The sequence below is a fragment of the Prionailurus bengalensis genome, chromosome A1, assembly GCF_016509475.1.
Source record: "Prionailurus bengalensis isolate Pbe53 chromosome A1, Fcat_Pben_1.1_paternal_pri, whole genome shotgun sequence".
Lineage (NCBI taxonomy): Eukaryota > Metazoa > Chordata > Mammalia > Carnivora > Felidae > Prionailurus > Prionailurus bengalensis.
This window is the reverse complement of record NC_057343.1, coordinates 152,039,230-152,065,224: the sequence shown is the minus strand read 5'-3', so window position 1 is coordinate 152,065,224 and position 25,995 is coordinate 152,039,230. Positions and strand designations below refer to the sequence as shown.

At 38.0% G+C, this 25,995-nt stretch overlaps 1 protein-coding gene across 31 annotated transcripts in view; it reads left to right on the top strand.

Moving 5' to 3' along the window:
• The window catches only part of MEF2C (myocyte enhancer factor 2C), a 173,117-nt gene extending 151,532 nt beyond the window's left edge, over window positions 1–21,585 (top strand). For 16 of the 31 annotated variants that reach the window (XM_043593273.1, XM_043593272.1, XM_043593270.1 and 13 more), the window contains 5 exons: window positions 7,569–7,741; window positions 9,293–9,316; window positions 10,207–10,336; window positions 10,930–11,065; window positions 16,849–21,585. In XM_043593273.1, the coding sequence (XP_043449208.1) occupies window positions 7,569–7,741; window positions 9,293–9,316; window positions 10,207–10,336; window positions 10,930–11,065; window positions 16,849–17,170 (785 nt within the window). In that variant the 3' untranslated portion in view covers window positions 17,171–21,585. The remainder of the gene's footprint in view (window positions 1–7,568; window positions 7,742–9,292; window positions 9,317–10,206; window positions 10,337–10,929; window positions 11,066–16,848) is intronic. The other 15 variants (XM_043593334.1, XM_043593345.1, XM_043593415.1 and 12 more) reach the window with 4 other exon arrangements.
• Window positions 21,586–25,995: the final 4,410 nt, after the last annotated feature.

The following is a 25,995-nucleotide window of genomic DNA, read 5'->3' as shown; positions in this document are numbered from 1 at the left end:
GCATATTGAAATTTTCATCATTCCCAGATTTCTGACCTCCAAATGTTTTGTGGTTGCTTTTTGCCTTAGAGCCATCCCATGAAAAAGATCTCCTTTTCCCTCAAAAAAAAAAAAAAAAAAGATTGTGATTCACAATAGCTGAATAACATAGTTTCTAGCACTTTTAACAGGGTTTCAGGCATTCAGGGCACAGTGAGTGTAAGACTGAAGTCTAGAAGGTCATAATATTTTTCTACTAAACTATTTTAAGTGTATAGCTTCCAGTAGAGCAGTGGGTTGTATGAGCAAGTTTACTGTATACAATTTAAGGTAATTGTATACAGTAGAAAGATGTATGTTTGAGATATAAAACAATGTCCTGATATTGGAAACTAACTTACCTTAAAACCCTTACAAACTCAGATATAAAATTAATTGATTGTAGTGAGCATTATTATCTATGTGGCACCGTTAGTTTAACGAGACTGTATGCTGTAAATGTTTTTAAATTGTTCTAATGCAAACAAACAAACAAAAAACAAAAACCCAGGTTGATAAACAAAAACTTTTGCTGAAGTAAAAGCAGAAAATAAATATCAGAGGTTCAACTGAATGCTTTTCTATGGCGGTTTGCCCAAAATTCCAAAAAAACAAAAACAAAATCAAAGATACCATTAACAAATTACTAAACAAAGTCAGTTTGATACACCTATGTATTAGAAATTATTTTCTAGGTAACAACTAATAACAGATACTATAAAATACTAAGCATTTCACTATCGTGTTAAGTGGTTCTGATGGAAGCTAGTCTCTTAAATTGACAATAGGTACATAAATGTCTCTACCCTCCATTTCAGGGAGATTATTGACTAAAATATTACAAAATCTGCCTTTAAGAGCATATTTAATCATCCACTTGAAATAGCACACTGAAAGTTAAACAGTTGTTCTGGCATTTAGTGTTGCTAAACCCAATATTTCCTATTTGTAAATATTTATTTATCCAGGAGACCAGAAATGCGGTTCGGAACATCACCATTCTGTGCCTCTTTGTATAAGTTCAGCATTTTCTGAACCAGCAATGCCATTTATGACGGCCAAGTTGACCATGTTCCTGAAGTTCTCACATCACCTCTGGCTTAGGAAGACCCTGTAGGTCTCACCTCCCAGGTCTCAGACTTGACTTGTTTCCTCTCTTCCTTTGTATTCCTGTAATTATAGGGTGAGATTTGACACAGAAGGGTTTTCAAAATCCCAGAATGTGACCAATTCTCAGGGAACAGGGCTCTGCTGTGCTTCAGAGCATGGACTCTGGACACACTTCTGGTTCAGTCATGGCTCCACCAACCAGTTAATAGCTGTTTGACATTGGGCAACTTGCTGGACCTCTCTGTTGTCATGTGTTCTCATTATGTAACACAGGGATACTATTAGTACCTGAGAGGGTTGTCATTGCAAGGATTAAAGGTGTTTTATGTCCATGTAGAATAACAAACAATTATATAGCAGTTACTAGGTGCCTGGTACTATTCTGGGTCCTCAATGTATATGCTTGATGTTGTTGATACTATTGGTAAATAATACTCTATAAAGTATTTAATATTGTTAATATTATTGCATGGTCATATTGGCACTGGCTGCCTCAGGCAAGTGTGTGAGAGTCTCTGATTCAGATTACTTTTATGCTTCTCTCACACTAATGGAATCATTACCTAGGGCTAAGAAAACTAAGGCTCAGTATGGTTGAAGGAATTCTAAATCCAGAACCTGGGTTTATCTACTTTATCCTCTTTTGTCCTTGACTCCTGTCTGCCTTGCAGATCTTTCCAACCTGGCTGCCTTACTCCTCATGTGTTCTGTGGCAGATGAATCCTAACTAGCATCCCTATAGCTGTCTAATCTCTAATCTACCCCTTCCGTGGACACTATTTCCCTGTCACACAGTTAAGGATGTCATTTACCACTCACAAACTAACTTCTCCATAGTATAAAGTTTAGTAAAAGTTTAGTGTAAAGTCTAGAGTATAAAGTTTAAAGTGTAGAGTATAAAGTATAAAGTTAACATGATCTGAGAGGTTTGTGTTAGTCAAGCCTACTTTTCCAGCTTCTCAAGGCTACATACTCTAAAACCACCAATATTGTGTCCTCATGGGAATGCTCATCTCTCTCCAATACAGTTGTGACTGGGAGATCTGTTATGCATTCTCTCTCTCCAGAAAGTCTCTCTCTGGACCATCTAATAAAATTCTATTCACTCTTACTTACGACCCTTCCACCGTTTTTTCCTAGGATATCATGCAGTCCATCTTTTGGAGGAAAGCTCTGTATGAGTAAATTATTGTTGAGAGTTATAGACAACCTATGGCAGTAAACATAAGCACTCATCAGTATAGAAGAAATGATGCAGGGCCTCAGAGTTCCCTTTTTCATCAGGGAAAATTTCTACTTTATTTGAGTCTACCACTTGCGTTTAGCTAAGGTAATGTCCTGTGAAATGATTAACAGGTGCAACAAGTGAAGACACAGCTTTCAATTAACTCTCTATAAACAAATTTAGTAGTTGGGCACTTGCATGACTTCTTGACTTCAATATTACATGGTTGATGAACAGTTTGTCTCAATGGTGTCCTTGGTCATCAGTGTGCAATCATTACCTCAAATAAGAAATGTTCTCAAGTAGTGCATAGAGGAGACACTCTCGATATTTGAAATTAGCAAGTTACATATTAAATTTTCAGTTCTCTTGTCACATTCCCTCAGTAACTTAATTTTAAGTGCCATTCCTGAATAATTCCTAATTTTTCCAGCATAGTCTGTGTATATGTTTTGCAGGCATCTGAAACACTTAAAGAACTAGTCTTCTGCGTGTATCACTGCCTCTAATTGCAGTAGTGTAGAAGGGAATGCATTCAAGGTGGGCTGCGTTGTCTGAAAGGCTGTCTGAACTCTCATGAAAGAGTTCAAATTCATTTAAGATGAATTTGAATTCAATGGGAGAGCAAACACTGCTAGAGCAAAGACTCAGGCATATCCAGAGGACTGCGAGCTTGGCTGTGGACAGTGGAAATTAGGTGAGATAGAAGGGGTCAAACTATGCGTAGTTCTGAGAGTCAAGCAGGGCCCTGGCCCAACAGTGTTAAGTATGGACGGAAAAAGTAACATGATAGAAGCAGCACTTTAAAAACATTTTTAGAGAAAATCTCGAGACCGTACATCAGATTCATTATCACACATATGCACAAAAGTTGGCATACAGATTTAGAGGAGCTTACAGTGTGAAGCTCATCTTAAGTCCTGGCGAAGAACCTTTCAACTGGAGACCAGGGACCCTGATCAAAGACTTAGTCAAATGGTGATGAAAGCCTTACCGAGGATGGTGGCAGTGGAGATGGAGAGAGGCGTTTCTCAAGAAAATTTAACAAGATTTGGTATCTGATTGGGTAGGGAGCTGGGAGATGAAGCTAGTTAGACATGACAATTTGGGAGACTGAAAAAAAAGATTTTGCCAATGAAAAAAATTAGCCTCGGTCCATAAAGACTAGTCTCTGTTTTGTGCTTATTAGTTTTTCATGCTTGTATTTATAACTGAAAGTCCTGGGAGGAAAAAGAAAAGATTCATGTCTAAACATCCAAGTAAGAGAAAGTTTTAGAACTTTGGGCTCAAAGAGAGCTACATACTCAATTGAGCTCTGTGAGACAAGGCAAAATGTCCTCCTCACAACATCTTAAGCCAGGAATATGTTCTTTGAATTTACAACTTCTTAAAATAGGAGTCAATAAAAAAAAAAGCAGCAAGTGTTTTCAAGTTAACTGGAGAGAAAAAAATTTTTTTCTCCTAACACCACATTTCAAGTTTTGTATATTTACACTAGTTTTAATATGCATGTTTAGAAACGTGTAACCAATCGAGGTAGATTCTGTTATCTTTCATACAAATTATATTGTGAATGCTTAACTTGTTTCATTTTATGTGAAACAATATTTTTAATCAAATCAAACTATAAAACGAACGGACTCTAAAGTTAGTCTGTTCTTCATTTTCTTATAATCTATAATCAGGAAATCCATTCACTCACGCTTTATAATTTTTGTGCTTTTAAAGTGGTCAGGAGAATGTGACATCTGCATACAGTCACATCTGAATTGACCATTGTCCAGGCAGAAGGTAATTTTAAAACATGGCATGAGGAAAGGTTGAATCTGAATATTAGAACATTACCGAGAAATTAACTTGAGTAATTTGCCACCTCCCCGACCCCCGACTTTGAATGAGACCATTCTCTTTGGTGAATTTATCTTAAGGGAGGACAACAGCCTCAATGCAGGCCACAGCGTTCTGAGCGAGGAGGCCCGTGGTTTCCAAGCCAGTTTAAATGCAGGCTCTTCTTAGCAGTAAACCACACGCATGTATTCATCATTGATTTTCAAATGATAGGTTTCTATATCGCTGGTTTAGGATCCACAGTCTTGCATTCCTGAATCTATATTATGCCAAAAGAATAACAACTTGGTGGCTGGAAACAGAAATGGTTATTATACGGCTCCAAAATGCTAGCTGGCACAATATGCTAAAAACAGCAGAAATTCACCGGTAAAAGGCAGAATTTATTTGTTCTTAAAAATAACTTTGTGCTCTAAAAATATGGATTTAAGAAGTGTCATCGTGGTTCAAAATATTTTATATTCAAAATGTAAACACCTTAAAATATGTGACTAATCTTCTAAAATGGTATAATTTCCAAATAACAGGAAATATTCCAAGAGAAAAATAGAATGCTTTTCAAATCCATTTTTGAGGCATTTATTGGATGAAAAACTATAATATATGTTTACTTTTTTTTTCCTGCTGCCCTAAGTCATTGTTTAAAAATGTGGGCAGAAAGATGTAGGCTTTGTTGGAATTTCTCAGAGTTTACTGTAGAAAAAAAATTTTTTTTTTTAATTTTCAAAAAAGAAACCTTTTCTCAGAGCCTCTGTGAAGCATTTCCATTTTCACACACTGGCCCAGTGTTTGTCATATCACAGGACAACACATTTCACAAAGCGGTTTTACTTCCTTTTAGCAAAATAACTCCTCCATGCAAACCAGTATTGGCATCTACCAAGCCAGGGTTTTAGTTTCTTCTGATCTATTCAAGCTTCATTGCACTGCTTAACTGACTTTTTCCCCCCTTCTTTTGAAATTACCCACCTAATTTTCCATTTAATTGTTTATTTAAACCAGATCTCACGCAGGCTTAACAGATAAGTGACATATGTATTGAGTGTATCAGACTGAACTTCAGCTGACAGGAAAGTGTAGTGCACATTTTGCCTTCATTCTCTCAGTCTCTTTTTATCCAGTAGAATATCTTAATTAAAACTAGAGCCTTAACATATTTGCAAGAATGATTCAATTAAGACACATTAAATATAAACTATTTTGTCAAGAAATTTTGTAAGTGAACATGTTCTTTGTATCTCTCCTAGTGAAATAAGGTAATATAGTTGTTTCATATGATAACTTTTGCCACCAAAAACTATCCAAATTAACTGGAAAAGAAAATTTTGGCTGTTGACATATTTAGCTGGCTATAGAGGATTTAGCTTCTTTCAATGAAGTTTTATTATAGAAGTAATTTATATTCCAATTCAACCAACATTTCCTAAGCAACTTCTGTGTACTTGACACGTGTTTGGGGGAGGGGTTCATTTATTTTTAATCCCCCCCCCCCAGTAACTTGGAGAATTTTACGGATGATCCGATTGACAGATTTAATCTTGTAGTTATTTGTTATATATTCAGCCTGTTTATTCATGCATAAAATGAGACAGGTAAATGAATGGGATATGAAGAACAAATGTGCTCTACACAGTATGCCTCAAATGTATTCTAATTCAAAAAATGTTTCCCTAAATATTTCCTGAAATACGCCTGTGCTTTGCCTTCCCAGTCCCTCGTCACCTCTAGCTCACACCATCAGTGCCCCATACTCCCAGGCCTTTCTAATTACAGGATACGCCAGGGCCAGTAGATCTCTCTGTCCACTTAGAGGCCTTTGTCCTACTTCTGCTCTGTGACCTTCACGGATCTGCATTGCCACCATTTACAACCAAGGTGTGTCGGGCTGGAATCCAAGATCTCCACGTCCCTCCAAGGTCTTCGACACTCCTCTCTTTTTAGGAGTTCCCTTCTAGCCAGACTGCTCGCAGTGCCCCCCGACTCGTGCTCTGTAAATTCCCACCTCAGCCCTTTCCCACAGCCCAGTCACAAGCCCAGTGTGTCTTACTGTCCCTTCTCTTTTTTCAAGGCCCATATCAGTTCCTGCCTCTTAGGTGAATCTTTACTGGATAATCTCTTCCCTCCTGGGAACTCAATAACACTTAATCTGGATTACTCTGTGGGCATCTCTCCCTAGGCTGCCTTGTCTTGGTTTGTACGTCTCACACATGTGCGTATTGGATTACCATAAAGGAATTGCAGGGCCTTTGAGGACTGGGGCCACGTCCTTGCCTCCTCATGGGGTAGCACACAGTATCATTCATCCTGGAGTAATAGACACTTGTGTTTTAGGATAATGATAATGATGACCAACCGTAACAGCGAGGTTTGATTGTCTCCTTTAAAGTGCTTCAGAAAACAAACATCTAGTTTTACAGCAAGGATTGTAGAGTCGGGTAGTGGGTTTCTCTTATTCCCCAATCAGAGGCCATGAATGAAGCCAACAGATGACATTCTGCCTCAGTTAATGTTGCCTCAACACCTTCTGTAGCTCTTCCTGTCACGGAGCAGTATATTTTGAATTATGAGAAATGGCATCCTTCAGATATCCGTTTCTGTTAGTAGGGCGTTGAGCATCAGAGATCTAAGAAAACCCCTTCAGTGTTCACATCAGATGACTATCCCTGTGCCTTGGTGAAGCAGTACTTTTGGAAGCGTCAACCCTTCATTTCAGCTCCTAAGTAGGAGTCCTGCATTTTGAAATTCTGTGTGAACAAGAAAGCAAGCTGTCAGGGTCATACACGGAACTTGTGAGGAGAGCAAACCCGACATAAGAGGACCAGAGGGAGAAACCACTCAAAGAAAAGGGGAAGTCAACAGCAAACTGTGGAAGAGCCTACTGTCCCTGCATGTCCTCGAAATGATAGTCTTACTGGTATGCCCTCTCTTCACTTAAGGACACACAGACACACAAAATAAAACCCAAACCACTGAACTGAAAGAGTGAGTCACGCCAGCCCAGGCCTTTGCCAAGCTAGTCAATTAAAGTGCAGGGCAGATTCTGTGCTTTTCTTAGACCCTGAACGAAGACGGTCTCTTCCCAAATTTTTTTAATGGAAAAAAAGTATATGCTGATTTATGAACAAGTTGGTATAGATTAGCTGTCTTCTCGTTAAACATTTTTAATCTTCCTTTAGAGAATGTTAAAAAAAAAAAAAAAAACCTAACTGGGTTACCTTCACGTGGAGGCTAAGTTGGTCATCCCACAGACTATTTTATAAGTCATACCCTGTTAAACTTTTATTTTTCATCTCATATAGTGTATCCTGTAGAAACATTCTTGAGTCTAGATTTCTCCCTGAGTGCTTTCATTGTTTTGTGTTAACAGGGAACGGATATGGCAATCCCCGAAACTCACCAGGTCTGCTGGTCTCACCTGGTAACTTGAACAAGAATATGCAAGCAAAATCTCCTCCCCCCATGAATTTAGGGATGAATAACCGTAAACCAGATCTCCGAGTTCTTATTCCACCAGGCAGCAAGAATACGATGCCATCAGTGGTAATGCGAAACTACATTTTAAATAAATGTTGATAATGTTTTGTATATGTTTTGCTGTTTTTGTATTTGTCTAACATTTTGAATTACTTAAGTGCTCCTAGAAAATTAACATATCAATGCTATTGCTGGAGCCCTGTTTGTATTTAGCCATTATTTCTGGTAACTGGTTCGCATTTCCCTTTTCCATGTTAAAAAAAAAAAAACAAAAAAAAAACCAACATCCAATAAACTTCACTATAAAACTGGTGTTCTGAGGCAAAGAAACCATTTCCTTTTAAGCTCTCCAATTTATAATTAGAAAAAAATCATTGCTTATTACTCTGCTTATGTTGCATACAATTTGACCAATGGTAGAATCAAACTCACAGAATAGGGAGTTTCATAACACATTTTATAATGTTGATCTAGTTATGTCCTCAAGGTACTGACAACCAAAAATCTTTTCCATAATTTCTACATGAACATTCCCCTGTGAATTGGCCATTCTTTTCTTAGGTATATTGCAGTGATAATGCTTAATACATCATGTGCCTGTGCTCTGCCTCAATTCATATTTCCATATATGTGCTTCATGCAAATAGCTACCTCTCAAAAGCAAATTGTTTTAAAATCCTACGCATTATGAGAACAAAGGTTATATTTTACAACAACAACAAAAGTTGACACTGTAAGAAAAAATTAAATAAGAAATAAATAAATAAGAAATACAAGCAACATCCCCGGACTCCATCATTTTTCTTTCTCCTGGGTCTGCAGGCTAAGATGAAGATAATGATTGTGGGGCCAAATTCAACAACAAAGAGACTTACATCAGTGTTCTCCAAATTAGCTTTGCATAAGAGTGAGAACATTTAAAACCAAGATTCGGTAGACAAATTTAGACCATTCTGCAAACACATTTCTCTTTTTTTCCTTTCTGTGCTCTGTGGCAGGCTTCACGGTAAAACAGTCCTGCAAGCTGATTAGTTTATTATGGCACAGTGCGGATTAATTTTGAATATCAACCCCCCCCAAAAAAATCACATAATATGCAACATTCCCTTCGGAAAGGACTGAGTCTAATAAATAAAACCTCCCACAGGGCCATAGCCAAGCAGTGTGGGCCATACAGGGCAGGCTGTCTCTATCAGCAGGTTTATTCCAAGTTCCTTAAAACTGATGTTCTCCCAGGAATCCTGTGAGTGGTCAGTACAGCCTCTCACTGGTGGCCAGGTGCAGGTCCCCCCCACCCCCGCCTCCAGCGCTCCATGAGTGGAGTCTCAAAATACAAGCTTTCTTTTTTTTTTTTTCAAAACGTGGTACTGAAATAATGAAGTTTGAGACACTGACCTGTGCGGAAAACTAGATAGATTGTCTTCACATTTGAGACAAACCGCTCATTAAGTGAAACAAAGAATGTCTTTGTAAGGAGTTATCTTTAGAGTCTGGGTTTTAAAATTGTTTAAACTGTTGTGTCTATCAGAAGATGCTTTGCCTTTTGTTGAAAAGGTTTTGCCCAGTTATAAATATTTACAGACACTAATTAATAAAACTCCTTCCCCATGCTCTCAGTCTGAGGATGTCGACCTGCTTTTGGTAAGTAGAAAGAGAACTTCCCTTAAATGATACATGTAAGGAGAAACCCAAGGTGACTTTTAGGTGGAGTGGCTCTAGCAAAATGGGAAGATACCGGAAGTTACCATAATATGTCAACATTAATTCTGTTTCGGGGCCATTAATTTCAAGTACCACACACAGGTGAAAAGAATATCAGGGTATTTATTTTTCTGTCTCAACCTTTGTAAGTGAAGACCATGTTTTCAGTTTATTTTAGGACCTGATTTATAGTAAAATTCAAACGAAAATAATTTCCTTAGTTATTTAAACCACGAGGATACTTATTTTTCTAAGAATTAAAGTCTCATGATCTTTAAATGTATGTGAATCTTTAATCTTCTTGCTGTAAGTAGTTAAATACACATGTTAGCTGGTTTGCCATGTAGTTCTGAGGGAAGTTTAGAAGAATCTGAAAAAAGTGGTCAGAGCACCACCTGCTGGTCAGAGTATAGCATGAAATGTGCCCATCTGCTCTGCTGTATATAGAACTGAACATAAAAACCACCATGGTTGATTTTAATTTTTTTTTTAATTTGCATTTGAATAAAAACTGAAACAATGGAAGTACAGTATACATATTTCATCAGTTTTCAACATAGTCTGTTTTTACTCATAATAAAGCTTATGGTACTTGTTACTAGTTCAGTTGCCTAGGAGATACTGATGTAATGGGTTACTATGGCAACAACTGGTCTCTTGAAGGATTGTAAATGATAGGGTTGGCAGAGTTCATAGAGACACATGTTAAATGATTAATTTCAGGAGATTTGTACCAAGTTATCTCGTTATGTGCAAAACTAATACTGAAATCTAACATTTTTAACTTTTAAAAAATTCTGTCAATAATGTCTCTTTATTTACTTTAAAAGAATCAAAGGATAAATAACTCCCAGTCTGCTCAGTCATTGGCTACCCCAGTGGTTTCCGTAGCAACTCCTACTTTACCAGGACAAGGGATGGGAGGATATCCATCAGCCATTTCAACAACATATGGTACCGGTGAGTAGCTTTGCCATGTTCAAATAGTACATTAAATACTTTTTATTAAAAAGCAAGATGAAAAAAGATACTACCTTTCAGTCTGTTAGGAAGCTTCAGGTAGTACCTGTGGCGTCCAGAGACTATATGTTACCTATTTCTTGCTCAGACAAAATAAATATCCATATTTTTCTTTCTTAAGTGAAAGTTTTTATTAACCCAACCTGAATTCAATATAAAAGACCAATTTCAAGGAAAACGAGCCATTATTTCTTGATGTAATAGAAAGCTCACTTTCTTAGAATTGTTTAAAACAACATTTCTAGATCATCAAATATGTGTATGCTGTAATGCCGGATTGTACTTCTAATAAATTAAAATTTCAGGCAGTTGTCCTTCAAAGCTCTCATGGAATACTTATCTTTCAGTATATGATATGTATCTCTTTTAAATAAAAATTGCTCCTGATGCTCTATCTCCTTCTCCCCCCAAAATGAGAGAATTTATAATGATCATTAAATAGCACTAATAGAATATTTTTAATTTGAAATGTTTATTTACCATTTTATAATTTCCAAATTAAGTCTTTTCCCTTATTTTATTTGTTCATCTAGAGTACTCTCTGAGTAGTGCAGACCTGTCATCTCTGTCTGGGTTCAACACCGCCAGCGCCCTTCATCTTGGGTCAGTAACTGGCTGGCAACAGCAACACCTACATAACATGCCGCCATCCGCCCTCAGTCAGCTGGGGTAAGCAATATTATTTCTCTCATAAAACACTTTCAGAAGGCATTTTTAAGTGACAAATGGCAATCTCTAAATACTGCGCTCTAAGGTCCCATTAAAGGAGGTACAATCCTACTTTATCGAAATCGGAAAGTAATGATCAGATCGGTATCTTTCAAGCAGGTTTAATATTACTTGGCTTATTTTTTAAGAGGAGGGGAGCCCTGTGATAATGAGGTAAATTATTTCCCTATTGTTTTAGGCTATACTGGTTTCCACTTGGGTCAATGACAAAATTTCATTTAGTTAACTTTTCATGTAGCTCATGTGGGACATAAGAAGGCACTTAAAAGTTCTTAACATTTTTGAGATATTTGGGAATCCTTATCACTTAACGTAAACCATATAGTCATGCTAACATTAACCTAGTGCTCACAGGATCTATTATTCTGTTGATATACAGATTTCATATAGTTATAATAATGCATTCATAGTATGGTTGTATATTTGTAGACATTGTATAAATAAAAATGTATATGTATGTGTACATATATATACTAATTACCTAAATTTGGGTATAAAAATAATTTCTGTTGTTTTCTGAAATCAGAATATGTGTATTTCTGCCCCCTTGTGGTAACTTTGAGAAATGTCTTTATCATAGAAATGACTCCTGTCATTTATCTGTAGAAATGTGCAAACCTTTAAAAAGCACTGACTTCATAATTCACACTTTGTGTCAAACAAATAGCTTTCTTAAGTTTAAAACATGATTCAAAGATCTGCCTTTCAGTTGACATAATAACTCCAAAACTGCAGTTCATCTTTAGAAGAAAAATACTAGGAAGATATAAAATATTGAAAGATAAATCTTTGTATTTTAGAAACATTCTGTGTGTCTACCTCACTTTTACTTTTCTGCTGAGCCATTTGGTTAGAAGGTCTAGTTAGTTCTATACTTCTGTTTCTAAAGAGATAATGAGTCTAAAAACACTGATTACAATAAAAATCACTGATTGACATCACAACCGCATCTCTTACCCCTCGCTGCCCTCCTAGCTTTCATATGGAATCTATTTCACATAGATTAGTGCTCTAGTAATGGAGTCTTCCCCCTTTCACTGCCTGTCTGTATCCTGCCCTCTAATCACTATTGTTGAAAATCTAAACTTTCATGTAAACCATAAAATAAATTCACATGACATTGTTGCTGTGCTTTCTGAAAAGATTGTTAGCTTTGAAGATATATTAAATATTGATATAGGGTTTCTCTTTTAAAATAAATATTGCTAAAGGGTTTCTCTTTTTAGGACTTTTTAAGTTTTCTCAGAAATGTTAACTATGCAAGTAGACATTTATTGCAATAACTTTTTAAGGTAATTATCCCTAAGTACATCGTACCATCATGGCAATCTTAAAATACATACAGGTGACATTGCTCTGCTATGGCTAAGCAGTGAGTCCACTGTATGTGCTTCTTGACAAAAATCAGGGTAGTTGTTTACTTCTCACTTTTCACAAAATTCATCCATTAGAGGACTGGATTTCCTTAGAAATTATCACTGTTAAGAGCCACAGTATTTGCTTTGAATGTGGCTTTCTTTTGTTATTAGTAACACCTGAAAATTTGCATTTTATATATAAAACACATTTATGTATTTTTAACTATACCATAATTTTAAAAGTCCCTTTTTTTGCATGTGAAGAGTCTGATTGTCTGCTGCCCTTAATAAAGGCTTCAGTAAATGAGAAAGGAGAGGACTGGCCTAGAGAGGAACCGAATGGCAACAGCCAAGGATGAAGCATTTTGTTTAGTTCCGGTTCTTTCAGCAACAGTTATCATGGTGCATAATTAGGCTATGAGTTTTTATTGTATTTAATCACTTCCCTTATCCCTCAGATAGAATACCCCCTTCAGCCCTTCTAATCTTGGATGGCCCTCCTTCTTTCCTTCCTTCTTTCCTTCCTTCCTTCCTTCCTTCCTTCCTTCCTTCCTTCCTTTCTTCCTCTTTCTCCCTCTCTCTCTCTCTCTCTCTCTCTCTCTGTCTCTCTCTGTCATAACACATACACACACACAGGGTAGCTTTTTAAAAATGGGTCCCTTCTGGGGCGCCTGGGTGGCGCAGTCGGTTAAGCGTCCGACTTCAGCCAGGTCACGATCTCGCAGTCCGTGAGTTCGAGCCCCGCGTCAGGCTCTGGGCTGATGGCTCAGAGCCTGGAGCCTGTTTCCGATTCTGTGTCTCCTTCTCTCTCTGCCCCTCCCCCGTTCATGCTCTGTCTCTCTCTGTCCCAAAAATAAATAAACGTTGAAAAAAAAAAAATTTAAAAATGGGTCCCTTCAAATGGACTAGCCCATGTTTACACAATTAAATGTTAAACTGTTTTAAAAAAAACTCCCAAGTTGTAATATTTATATTAATAAATTATATGGGGTGCCTTAATTCCTTACAGGGTTAATTAATTTAAAAAATAAGTATCTTTTTAGGCTAAAGTAGCCTCATGCTCTTGTGTGGTGAGTTCACATTCCTTTGGACAGATAACAGTGTTCAAAGTAGATACAGCCTCCAGAATGGCTTGGCTATTCCCAGCAGCCCAAGATGGTCACCACAATTCTTTCCCAAAATTAAGAGTATAAAAGGACTCTTCTGTTTTGTTGATGCAAATGCCTTTAACTCCGAAGCTGTACTTCTAACACTGTCTAGCATCTGATTTTATCTAACCAAGGCAGATAAATGGCATACATTGATTTGATGTAGGAAGCAGAGATGATTGGCCGAAGGAACTTGGCCCTCAAGGGTTAAGTGTCATTTGAATATGGACATTTGAGAAAATGACCCTCAAATTTTTAAGTACTTTTCTCATGTCACCTATAAAAAAGAGCAACGTGTTTTCTGGAAACATTTCTTTACATCATCGTTGTTGATGTGGGTGTTTACAGACGACTTTTAAAAGGTTAGGTTAAATATAGTTCGATAGTTTAATTTCTGGGCGGAAGCAGTACAAAATTTGAACAAAACTATCCGGTTCTGTTTCACTTCTGAACAATCGTGGGGAAGGGTAGGTGTTTTCCCAGTTGGAAGGCATCTGTAATAGATGTAAACTTGCAGCAGGATTTGATATGGGCAACTTGCACATCAGGCTTCTGTCTCCCACCCACCTCTTTCTCACCCACACACATGGAGCATTTCACAATTATCTGGGCCTATAAAGATTTTGTTCTCAAGAACAAGCAGACCAACATGCTTGTATCTGAATCTAGCATGCGTACCACTAAGTGATTTTTTAATGCATTTTCTTTTCAAGATAATACTTTGGTAACAGACACTAGCCAATTACATTTCATGCTATTTGGAATCCTATACCACAGTATACTAAAGCTGAACCGAAGTTATCACGTACATTTCGTTACTGTGGGTTGAGTGTCCCCAGAACTACTCAAAATGCTTCATATATGCGTTCAGTGTCAAATGAAATGCCACCAAAAAGTAAACTTAGGGACTAGCCGATTTGTCTACGGAAGGCATAAACAATCAGTATTACATCTCTTACGGGGAAGGCCTGCAGCAGAACCCATCTGAGCCAGTTCACAATGGGAGATACAGTAAATAAGTAGGTAATGCAGCTTCCAAAAGCTGTGTTAAAGAAGCAGCATTTTGATTATACTATTTTTTGCTTAATTTTTCCAGATTAACTGCTTATACTAACTAGTCCAACTCACCGAATTTTTTTTTCTAATTGTCCATGTTTCTCTCCCTGTGAAGAAGCTATCTAAATGTCAGAGGGCAGTCAAAAGCATTTGTTGATATGCCCCTTTGTTTTCAGACTCCTAATTGACATTCATTATTAAAGAGTTGTGTGACTCTTAGTAGAAGCATTTAATTAAATTTTAGTGAAATAGTCTTTCTTATCCAGAGCCAGAAAAATTCTTTCTTCCAGAAATCAAAAGATGATTTCCTCTGACATCAAAATGAATCACTAAGTAACTTTGAATCAAGATAAAATAGTCCACCATTACAGATCCTTTTGAAATACAGGTGTCACCCCCCACTTTAATATCTTCTTGATTTGAAGATTATTTAATTAAAACTCTTAGAAAATTAATATGCTAATATCGACTGTAAAAGAAAACCTACAAATAAATAATGACAAGTATAAACAGATGATTGAAAATCATATACACTCAATGTTGGTAACTTCATGTAAATGCTAAGACTTAATTCTAACACATAAAAGCCAGAGAAAGAAAGGCTTACTAGGGAAACAAATAATTCTCCTTTATGTTATTCTCGACATTAGCTCATCTATTAATAAGAGAAGGAAAGTAGTTCTTTGCCAGTAGGTGGTGCTTTTGTATAAAACATCACTCAAAGATAAACTCATTTTGACTAATTTTATATCTCTATACATTTTGAGCCTGAATCGCATCTCCCAAAAAGCCGGCCCCAAGTTATTCCACTTTTTCCTCTGAAACATATACCCATTTTCTCCCTGCTCATAATGACTTTTTAATGTCCTCTAATTCTCTCCATTTGAAAGTAACGTAATCACATACAGGAGTAGGTAGCCTGGCTTTCCTTTGTTTAGAATGGGCGTATCTGGATAGATTATTCTTTCCTGCAGCTCCTCCTCCTCACTAAAAAAGGTATCTGCACTCTCTTGACAACATGGGCAAGTAATGCTGACTCTAGCCATGAATGTCCGTGCAATCAGAATGTGAGAACAGTATGAGCATCTTAAAATTGATGTCGGCAATGTTCTTCTGGTTTATCCTGATCAAAGTCATTGTGATTGCTAATCTACACTAAGGGCTTAATGCTTTTCCCTCCAGAGTTTCAAGTATCTAAATTCTTCCACATTTTGGAAGATCTCCCGGAATAAATGAGGATTAAGGCATATAAACACGATAAAATCACACTAGATCCTTCTTTACAACAACCTTTCCTTAGACAAATCCAGATTCCTCAACTCATGCCAATTATAAATATGAGTGATACCCTACTAAGCACCCCAGCAGGGAGAGATTCGCAATAATAAAGTTGAAGCAGTTGTGGAAAATAGACAGCAGTTTCATCCCGTGTAACTGACAAACAATGGAGAAAGTCATACTGTTGATCAGTTTTAGTAGGGTAGGAAGTCTCAGTGTTTTTAAGCCAATAAACTGTTCTGCAGATAACTTTCAACCTCCTTCCCCTCCTTCTCTCCCCTCTTCCAATCTTTTCACCAGATACAGTTATAATTACATTTACATCATTTACAGCTATAAATGTAGCATTTTGTGCATTTATTCATTTGAAATGTGAACTTTCTTCACTTTGTCTGAAGACTATACAATTTAACGTGCATGTGCTTATTACACAGAGGGAAACATTTATATCTATAACTAGCTTTTTACAGCACACACACATTAGTAAATCAAAGGTGTCTAATTCAAAGGCTAAACACTGTATCTTAAATCTTAGCTTATATTTTGGAAGTAGTCTAGGGAGAAATTCCATGGACACAGAAAATGCTTTTTCCAGCATGTCATGTTAAGCCTTTCTGAGCCAGTCACCTGTATGTTTAGGGAGCCTGTCAGAGACTAGAGGTATGATTCATGAGGCCCAGACCAGTGAAATGCTGTAATTACTACCGTGCATCCTAAATGGCTCTGAGAAGGCAATGCCCCTAAGTGCTTCGAGCACGCTCTCCTCCCTCTGGGCATGCTCTGGTGTCTATGCGAGTCTTGAAGCTGATGTGTTATGTAATTGTGAGTTCCTGGGGGCTCCAGGCCTCCTCCATCTGTAACTGGGTTTCCTTTCCTCCTACAGAGCTTGCACTAGCACTCATTTATCTCAGAGTTCAAATCTCTCCCTGCCTTCTACTCAAAGCCTCAACATCAAGTCAGAACCTGTTTCTCCTCCTAGAGACCGTACCACCACCCCTTCGAGATACCCACAACACACGCGCCACGAGGCGGGGAGATCTCCTGTTGACAGCTTGAGCAGCTGTAGCAGTTCGTACGACGGGAGCGACCGAGAGGATCACCGGAATGAATTCCACTCCCCCATTGGACTCACCAGACCTTCGCCGGACGAAAGGGAAAGTCCCTCAGTCAAGCGCATGCGACTCTCGGAAGGATGGGCAACATGATCAGATTATTACTTAATAGTTTTTTTTTTTTTCTTGCAGTGTGTGTGTGTGCTATACCTTAATGGGGAAGGGGGGTCGATATGCATTATATGTGCTGTGTGTGGAAAAAAAAAAAGTCAGGTACTCTGTTTTGTAAAAGTACTTTTAAATTGCCTCAGTGATACAGTATAAAGATAAACAGAAATGCTGAGATAAGCTTAGCACTTGAGTTGTACAACAGAACACTTGTACAAAATAGATTTTAAGGCTAACTTCTTTTCACTGTTGTGCTCCTTTGCAAAATGTATGTTACAATAGATAGTGTCATGTTGCAGGTTCAACGTTATTTACATGTAAATAGACAAAAGGAAACATTTGCCAAAAGCGGCAGATCTTTACTGAAAGAGAGAGCAGCTGTTATGCAACATATAGAAAAATGTATAGATGTTTTGGACAGACCCGGCAAAGGGTGGCCATTGGTAAATGTTAGGAACACACCAGGTCACCTAACATCCCGAGAACGCGCTCACAAACCTGCACGCATATCATTGGCGTATGGCACTCATTAAAAAGGATCAACGACCATTAAACGAGGACCATACCTATTTAAAAAAAAAAAATGTGGAGTTTGAGGGCTAACGTATTTAATTAAATAAATAAATAAATCTGGGTCTGCATCTCTTATTAAATAAAAATATAAAAATATGTACATTACATTTTGCTTATTTTCATATAAAAGGTAAGACAGAGTTTGCAAAGCATTTGTGGCTTTTTGTAGTTTACTTAAGCCAAAATGTGTTTTTTCCCCCTTGATAGCTTCGCTAATATTTTAAACAGTCCTGTAAAAAACCAAAAAGGACTTTTTGTATAGAAAGCACTACCCTAAGCCATGAGGAACTCCATGCTTTGCTAACCAAGATAACTGTTTTCTCTTTGTAGAAGTTTTGTTTTTGAAATGTGTATTTCTAATTATATAAAATATTAAGAATCTTTTAAAAAATCTGTGAAATTAACATGCTTGTGTATAGCTTTCTAATATATATAATATTATGGTAATAGCAGAAGTTTTGTTATCTTAATAGCGGGAGGGGGGTATATTTGTGCAGTTGCACATTTGAGTAACTATTTTCTTTCTGTTTTCTTTTACTCTGCATACATTTTATAAGTTCAAGGTCAGCTGTCAAAAGGATAACCTGTGGGATTAGAACATATCACGTTGCAACACCCTAAATTGTTTTTAATACATTACCAATCTTTTGGGTCAACTGACATCCATTGTATATACTAATGAGTTTCTTTCATGCTATTTTTTGTTTTGTTTTTGCATTATTATCAAATGCAGGGCCCCTTTCTGATCTCACCATTTCACCATGCATCTTGGAATTCAGTAAGTGCGTACCCTAACTTGCCCGTATCCTAAATTATCTGGTTGGTTTTCAGCCTAGAATTTGATACACTTTTTAGAAATATGCCCAGAATAGAGAAGCTATGTTGGGGCACATGTCCTGCAAATATGGCCCTAGAAACAAGTGATATGGCGTTTACTCAACGCATAAGTTATAAATTCCCACAGAAGAAAAATGTGAAAGACTGGGTGCTAGACAAGAAGGAAGCAGGTAAAGGGATAGTTGCTTTGTCATCCGTTTTTAATTATTTTAACTGACCCTCAACAATCTTGTCAGCAATATAGGACTGTTGAACAATCCCGGTGTGTCAGGACCCCCAAATGTCACTTCTGCATAAAGCATGTATGTCATCTATTTTTTCTTCAATAAAGAGATTTAATAGCCATTTCGAGAAATCCCATTAAAGAACCTCTCTATGTCCCTTTTTTTAAATTTTACAAGAAATAATGATGACTCTTGTCTGATATTCGTCTATAAGGGATTAATTTTCAGACCCTTTAAAAAGTGAGTGCCATAAACAAAAAAAAGTTGATATATATTGTTTAAAAGAGATTTCAATCCAGGAATGATTTTCCTTCTCTTGGAATGTGAAGATCTGTCGATTCATCTCCAATCATGCGCATTGACATACACAGCCACGAAGATCCAGACAGGAAGAGCGACACTGCTATAGCACGTGTAGGACATTTCTTATCCATTCTTTTCTTTCACTTGCATAGTTGCTGTGTGTTTCTCACTATAAAAGGCTGCCGCTGGGTGGCAAAAGCCAAGAGACCTTACTAACTAGGCTGTATTTTCTTAACTTGATCTGAAATCCACAATTAGACCACAGTGCACCTTTGGTGGTATCCATATAGGATGCCAGCCTGCCTTGTACTAATGTTTTATATACTGAAAACAAACAAAAAAATCTGTCAACCTTTTCCTATATCCCACTACTCCAGGTATCCATGGAACATGAAAGAAAAACATTGACGCAGAGGAAAAACAGAAAATCATCCCTGAACATAAAACAGACACACACAAACACACACACACACGCACACACACACGTTGACACATGGGAGGAAAAACTAAGAAAGTCATTTTCCTCACCATATACTTGATCCCATCCTTACAACCATCCTTGTAACTTGATGTATATAAAATATGCAAACATGTCACAAATGTTGTTGTCATTTCAAAACACTTTACCAATATCAGCAGAGATTTACCAGTGGGTGGGAAAGGGTCATTATGTGAAAATACGAAAAAATAGCCATATTAATTTTTTACCTGCAATTTGCCTCCGCAACAAAGGAAAAGTGAATTTATAATGCTGAACAGAGAGTAAGCTAAAGTACCAGCAGAAGCCTTGGCTATTTATAGCAGATCTGACAATAGTTTTATAAGAACATGAAAAGAACAGAATCACTTGAAAACGGATGCCAGTCATCTCTTGTTCCCACTGCTGAATTCATATAAAGTGGTAGCAAGATAGCAAAGGGATAATCTGAGAATTTTTTTAAGACGACTTAATGAGAAGAAGCACAATTTTTATTGTGATGAGTCACTTTCTGTAAACAATCACTGTCTATCTTTACCCTTCTACCTTATCTGTAATTTACCATTTATTGTATTTGCAAAGCTAGTATGGTTTTGGGTTTTTATCACAGTAAATCCTTTGTATTCAGGAGTCTAGGGCAGAGCCCTGAGGGAGTGTTATTTTACATACCCCATCCTAGGGTAACATTTTAGGCAACATTCTTCATTGCGAGCAAAAGAACCATAAACAGCGTTTTACACAGCTACAAATATTGTTATAGCTAATCCTATTTTCAAAGATTTTTGGTAATATTAAGCTTCAGTACTGGTAACACATGCAAGATACGCAAGCTGCACCACCTGTATATTGTATGCATTGGTGAGTGGAAGGCTGTTCATTTCAACCTTTTTTAAAATTGTGTTTTTTAGTAAAATGGCTTATTTTTTCCCAAAGGTGGAATTTAGCATTTTATAATGATGAATATGAAGATACCTGTCATCCTCAGATCGTTTTCAGGGTGACTAAAACAAAAAAGTTCCAATACACTTTTTAAAAGAATGTCTGCCCTCTCACACTTTGATGTGTTTGTTTTTCTTACATGCCCATCTTTGAATTTAGAGATAGCATTTTTTTTTGCCCCTTATCATGAGCTTTTGTTTGTTTTTCCGGAGGGTAAATGTTTTGTATTTTCTTTCTTTAAAAAAAAGTTTTTTTTTTAAAGAAGCAGCCACTTGAACCCTCAATAAAGGCTGTTGCCTAAGCATGGCATACTTCATCTGTTCCCATTTGTGCCATCTGCTGTGATGTCACTTACATGGCGTTAATTTCCTGCCACTACAGATCTTTTGAAGATTGATGGAATACTGGTGTCTGTTAGAACACTTCAGACTACAGATGTAATTAAAGGCTTTTCTTAATATGTTTTTAACCAAAGATGTGGAGCAATCCAAGCCACAGATCTTCTACATTCAATTTGTCCATTTGGGTTATTTTCATAATCGGGTATTGCATTTTGCCTTCCCTATTCATACCTCAAATTGATTCATACCTCAGTTGAATTCAGAGAGGTCGGCTAAGTGACAGATTCTGTTGTGGTGTGAAACGCAGTACCAAGTGTTCTCGCGGAGCAAAGTAGACCTGGGTCACTGTAGGCATAGGACTTGGATTGCTTCAGATGGTTTGCTGTATCATTTTTCTTCTTTTTCTTTTCCTGGGGACTTGTTTCCATTACATGACAGTAATTAAAATAGCTTGTAAATGAGGGCATACAAGCATTTGCAACAAATATTCAAATAGAGGCTCACAGCGGCATAAGCTGGACTTTGTCGCCACTAGATGACAAGATGTTATAACTAAGTTAAACCACATCTGTGTATCTCAAGGGACTTAATTCAGCTGTCTGTAGTGAATAAAAGTGGGGAATTTTCAAAAGTTTCTCCTGCTGGAAATAAGGTATAATTTGTATTTTGCAGACAATTCAGTAAAGTTACTGGCTTTCTTAGTGATGCAGTGTCCGTGGTGCGTTTTTTTAATCAACGTTTTGCTGTTTAAATTTATTCCACTTAATCATGTTTCTTAAAAAGCAGCTTCTCCCACAAGTGCAAGTGAGCATTCTGAGTTTTCAGCTCAAAATACTTAAAAAAGGGGGGGGGAAAGGATGTAAACTGGATCACCTTTCTTGGAGTGATATTTGTACTCAGCCAGTGTGAGAAGTTCAAGGTTCTTACCAAGGGGCTCCACTTCTTTATCACGATCTTGAATAACTTGCCTCAACACAGAGAATTTTCCAAAAGTCATTCTGAGAAGCACTGCCACGACAAGTTAAATTATTTTTTAAACTAAAATGTGTAGGAAGCATTTTCAGATTCATTTATTTTTTTCATCGAAATAGTTTCTTTACCCAAAACAAAACAAAAACGGGAAAGCATAGGCTTTTATCTAAATACTTGAAAAAACTAGTAAATTCATACATTTTTAGAAACTAAAAAATCTATTACCAAAATTCAATAATAATTGCTAAAGGGAATGTCTTTAGAGACACCAACGTAAAGACTAATGTCGGAACTGAAAAGGGAAACAAGAAGGCACTGGCCAGCCACCTGGAGAACTTGGACTGTTGCGCTGACAGTCATTCCCACTCTGCTGGAAAAAGAATGCAGCTTGGGGAAACATTACATGTGGCTTGAAGATAGCAGTGCTTTTCTGTCTATTCTTTTTATTTGTTGTTGGCAAACGTTTATTATGTGCAGTTCACGTAGTGCGTTCTAGGATGAATGAAGATGTAGCCCTTGCTCTTAAGAAACTTACAAACTAATGGGAGATTAAAAGATTAGTGGCATGTAGAAACCGCTCTCAGAGACTTCTGCAAAGTGCTAGGAAGGAACCACTTGAGTCATCTTTGGAGCAGAGCAGAGCATGAACACTTCTTAATTTGCCGAGCAGAGACAGGCTTGGACTTGTCTTTGGGGGTGGGTAGGAGGGAGAAAGGCCCAGATGGATGAGGGCAGGACTGACTTGTGGACATGTGACTCTGCAGTCACACATGACACTACACTTAGTTTCATGTTCTACTGTCACCATCTTGAGAATTTCTTTTTTATGTTTATGTACTTGGGGGTGGGGGGTGGGGCAGAGGGAGAGGAAGAGAGAGGAATTCCAAGCAGGCTCCAGGCTGTCAGTGCAGAGCCCAACGTGGGGCTCAAACTCATGAACCGTGAGATCATGACCTGAGCTGAAATTAAGGGTTGGACACAACCAGCACCCCCATCATCTTGATAATTTCATCTTTGAACCTGTGTTTTGTAAGTGAAGTTTGATTGTGCGTGTACAGAGGAGATACACAGAAAAAAGTGCAAAGCTTTGATTTTAGTGACTTCAGGGGCACCTTTTTGCTGCTCTTTTGAAAAAAGGACATTTTCTTGTCACACTGAGTCCCACAAATTATGGCTCTGGATGAGGGCATTCTACAAGGAGGAAAATAGGTATACAGGCACAGAGATGAGAAAACAAGAGAAAAATGGACAGGAATGGTGGCCTATCCTGTTTAAATAAAGTATAGCCATGTATAGGTGTTGGAGGAGGTCATCAAGAGGACATGACTGCCAGTTGACCTGCAGGTTGGACCCGGGCATTTGGAGCCTCCTCACCCTCACCCCTGTCCTTAGAAGTACACTCCCTGTCCCTCAACCAATCCCACAGTAGGAGCCATTTTCAAGGATACAGCCTACAGCCTGGAGAAAGCAATGTGTTGTTGAGACCCACTGGATGGTATATATGACTGCACCCAGTTAAGTCCTCTATATAGACTCTTAAGAATCTGGCAGGCTGGTGTGGAGATGTACTAGTCTTGGAGCCACCAAAGACCAGACTCACACTTAAATTCCCTTCCATAAACCTGCCACCTACCAGTCTGGAGTCATCTGCCTCTTTATTCAGTCTCTTCTTACCTGTGTGTATGGAAACCAGTTTCAGATGGCACCCAGGAAGGTCCCAAGGTTTCAAACCAACAGCAAAGGAACAATAAGAGATAAGACTGGAAGAGTTGGTTGGGAATCTGATTATATAATTGCAAGTGAAGAAGTCTGGAGTTTGAGCTGTCAAAATTCAGCAAAAGATTATATTAATAATGGTAGGAGTGATGATACAAATTGTTAGCATTTACAGTTTTGAGCTTAAATAATTAGGATCATAGTAATGTCTAGATAGGAAATGGAGAGGTCACTGCTGTGTGAGGAAGGTAATTAATTCACTTTTCAGCATGTTGGGCTTGACTTCTATCCAAGTGGAGTATGAGCATGTTGTAAATGTAGGCTTGAACTCAGGATACCATTTGATGTTGAAGATAAAGTTTTGGATGTTCCTGACAGAGAAGTAATAATAGTGAACACCATGACCGTGAAATGAACTTGTCAAGGGGAAGGTCATGGGTGAGTGAAAAAGTAGATTTAGAAAACAGTGTTGAAGAGGGCAGACCTAGAGAAGAAAGGACCCGTGAAGAAGTCAAGGGGCTTTTAGACAGAAGGAAATCCAAAGTGTGCTGTCAAGGTAAGAGGTTCCAAGGTAAAAAAAAAAAAAAAAAAAAAAAATTCAACAGTGTCAAATGTTTTATTGAAGTCACAAAGGAGGAGATTGGAGGAAGGGACTTTTTCTGTGGGTGTTATCTGAGAATCATTTCAGTAAAAGGGTGTGGCAGAAAGAGGTTGTCTAGCAGATGTTGTGAAATTTCAGGCAGCAGGTGTGAACAAACCTTTCACAATGTTTGTGATTAAAAGAAGAGTGCTGGTGTGAGGGGCCAGCAGAGTCAAGGATAAAGGGAAAGGTGGTTAAAAGACCAGGTAGTCCCTGAGCATGTTTATGGGTCAGGAAAGACCTAAGGGAGCAGAACACAGACGTGAACCATCGTAACCAAAGGGCAGACAATTACATTTTGTGCCCCTCGGCCCCATTCCTATGCGGTTCTTTCATTTCAGTGATGTTTGGGAGTCTGATTAGAGTTCTTGAATCTAGTAAAGGAAAATTATTCAGGCAGAGTGTCTGAGTTTTCATTTTGTGAATTAAGTCCTTCTTCCATTTTGTTTGCCTATTCCTAAGGCATCTTTCCGGTACATTACCCTTACCGATCAACTACTAAACAAGATTCAGATGAAAGAGGAAAGCCAAGTTTGCTCCCCTACTGTTGTCTCCCTTGGATTCCCACTGTTCTTATTTCCTGAGAGAAAATGTCTCTATCAGCAAAAATAAAGCTATTCCCTTAACCTCTCCTCTCCCAGGCAGAGGTTACAGTTAGAAAAACACATGGGAAATGTTCAGTTTCTGGCCCTAGAGCGGTATTTCCTGGTTTTTGAGGGCCAGCTCCATCACACTCAGTCTTGACCAGCTCAGAATTAGAGAAGAATCTCTAGTCCTGAAATTCTCATGTCTAGCAGCCAACTTCTGTAGGCCAAATGGAGATGACAATCACCCTTTGACTCTGGTAACTCATGCAAGGGCTGGGCTGAAAGGAAGGAAACATGAACTACCAGGAGGACAATTCCACACTGAGCAGAAAGTACTTTAAAAAGTACTTTACCCAACACTCTACCATTAGAAATGTGGGATCCATATGAGTTCTCATGCCCTGCCTCCCCTCCATGAAAACAGCACCAATGCCCTGAAGGTTGGAATGGCCCAGGGAACCTGAGAAAACAGAAGCTGAAGCTGGTGTGTGAGGGAAGGCAAGATGCTAACATACATCGAGTTCCTTTCTACAATGGGCTTGACCTACATTATCTACCTGCTCAATGACACTGGATGCAGTTTTTCCAGAGGTCATCCAGTCTCCCGGTTGCAAATCAGCCCAACTTTATCCCTCCCAAGTAAAGAAACATTTGTCAAGTTATCTAAGTATCGATTTTGTCACCTATCACTAAACTCACAGGGTTGCTCCGAAGCCCAGTTAAGATGTGTATAGTTGCTAACCACTAAAAATATCAGATCTCTACTCCCCCACAAGTTACTCAAAATAAACATGACTCTGCTCTCTAAAATAATGGTAAAAGAAGGCAACAAAGTTCTGATTTTTCCTATGATGACTACAATGTGCTTTTTTATTTCTTAGCAATTATCACATTCTTTCCCAAAAGACAGTGTGGTGTGCTCCCGCTTTGCTGATGCCCAAAGCACATTTTCTCCTTACAAAGAAAGCTGTGCTTGGAGCACCTGGGTGGCTCAATTGGTTAAGCATCTGACTTTGGCTCAGGTCATGATCTCACTGCTCCTGAGTTGGAGCCCCACATCGGGCTCTGTGCTGACAGCCCAGAGCCTGGAGCCTGCTTCAGATTCTGTGTCTCCCTCTCTCTCTGCCCCTCCCCTGCTCATGCTCTCTCTCTCTCTCTGTCTCTCTCTCTCTGTCTCTCTCAAAAATAAATAAACATTTA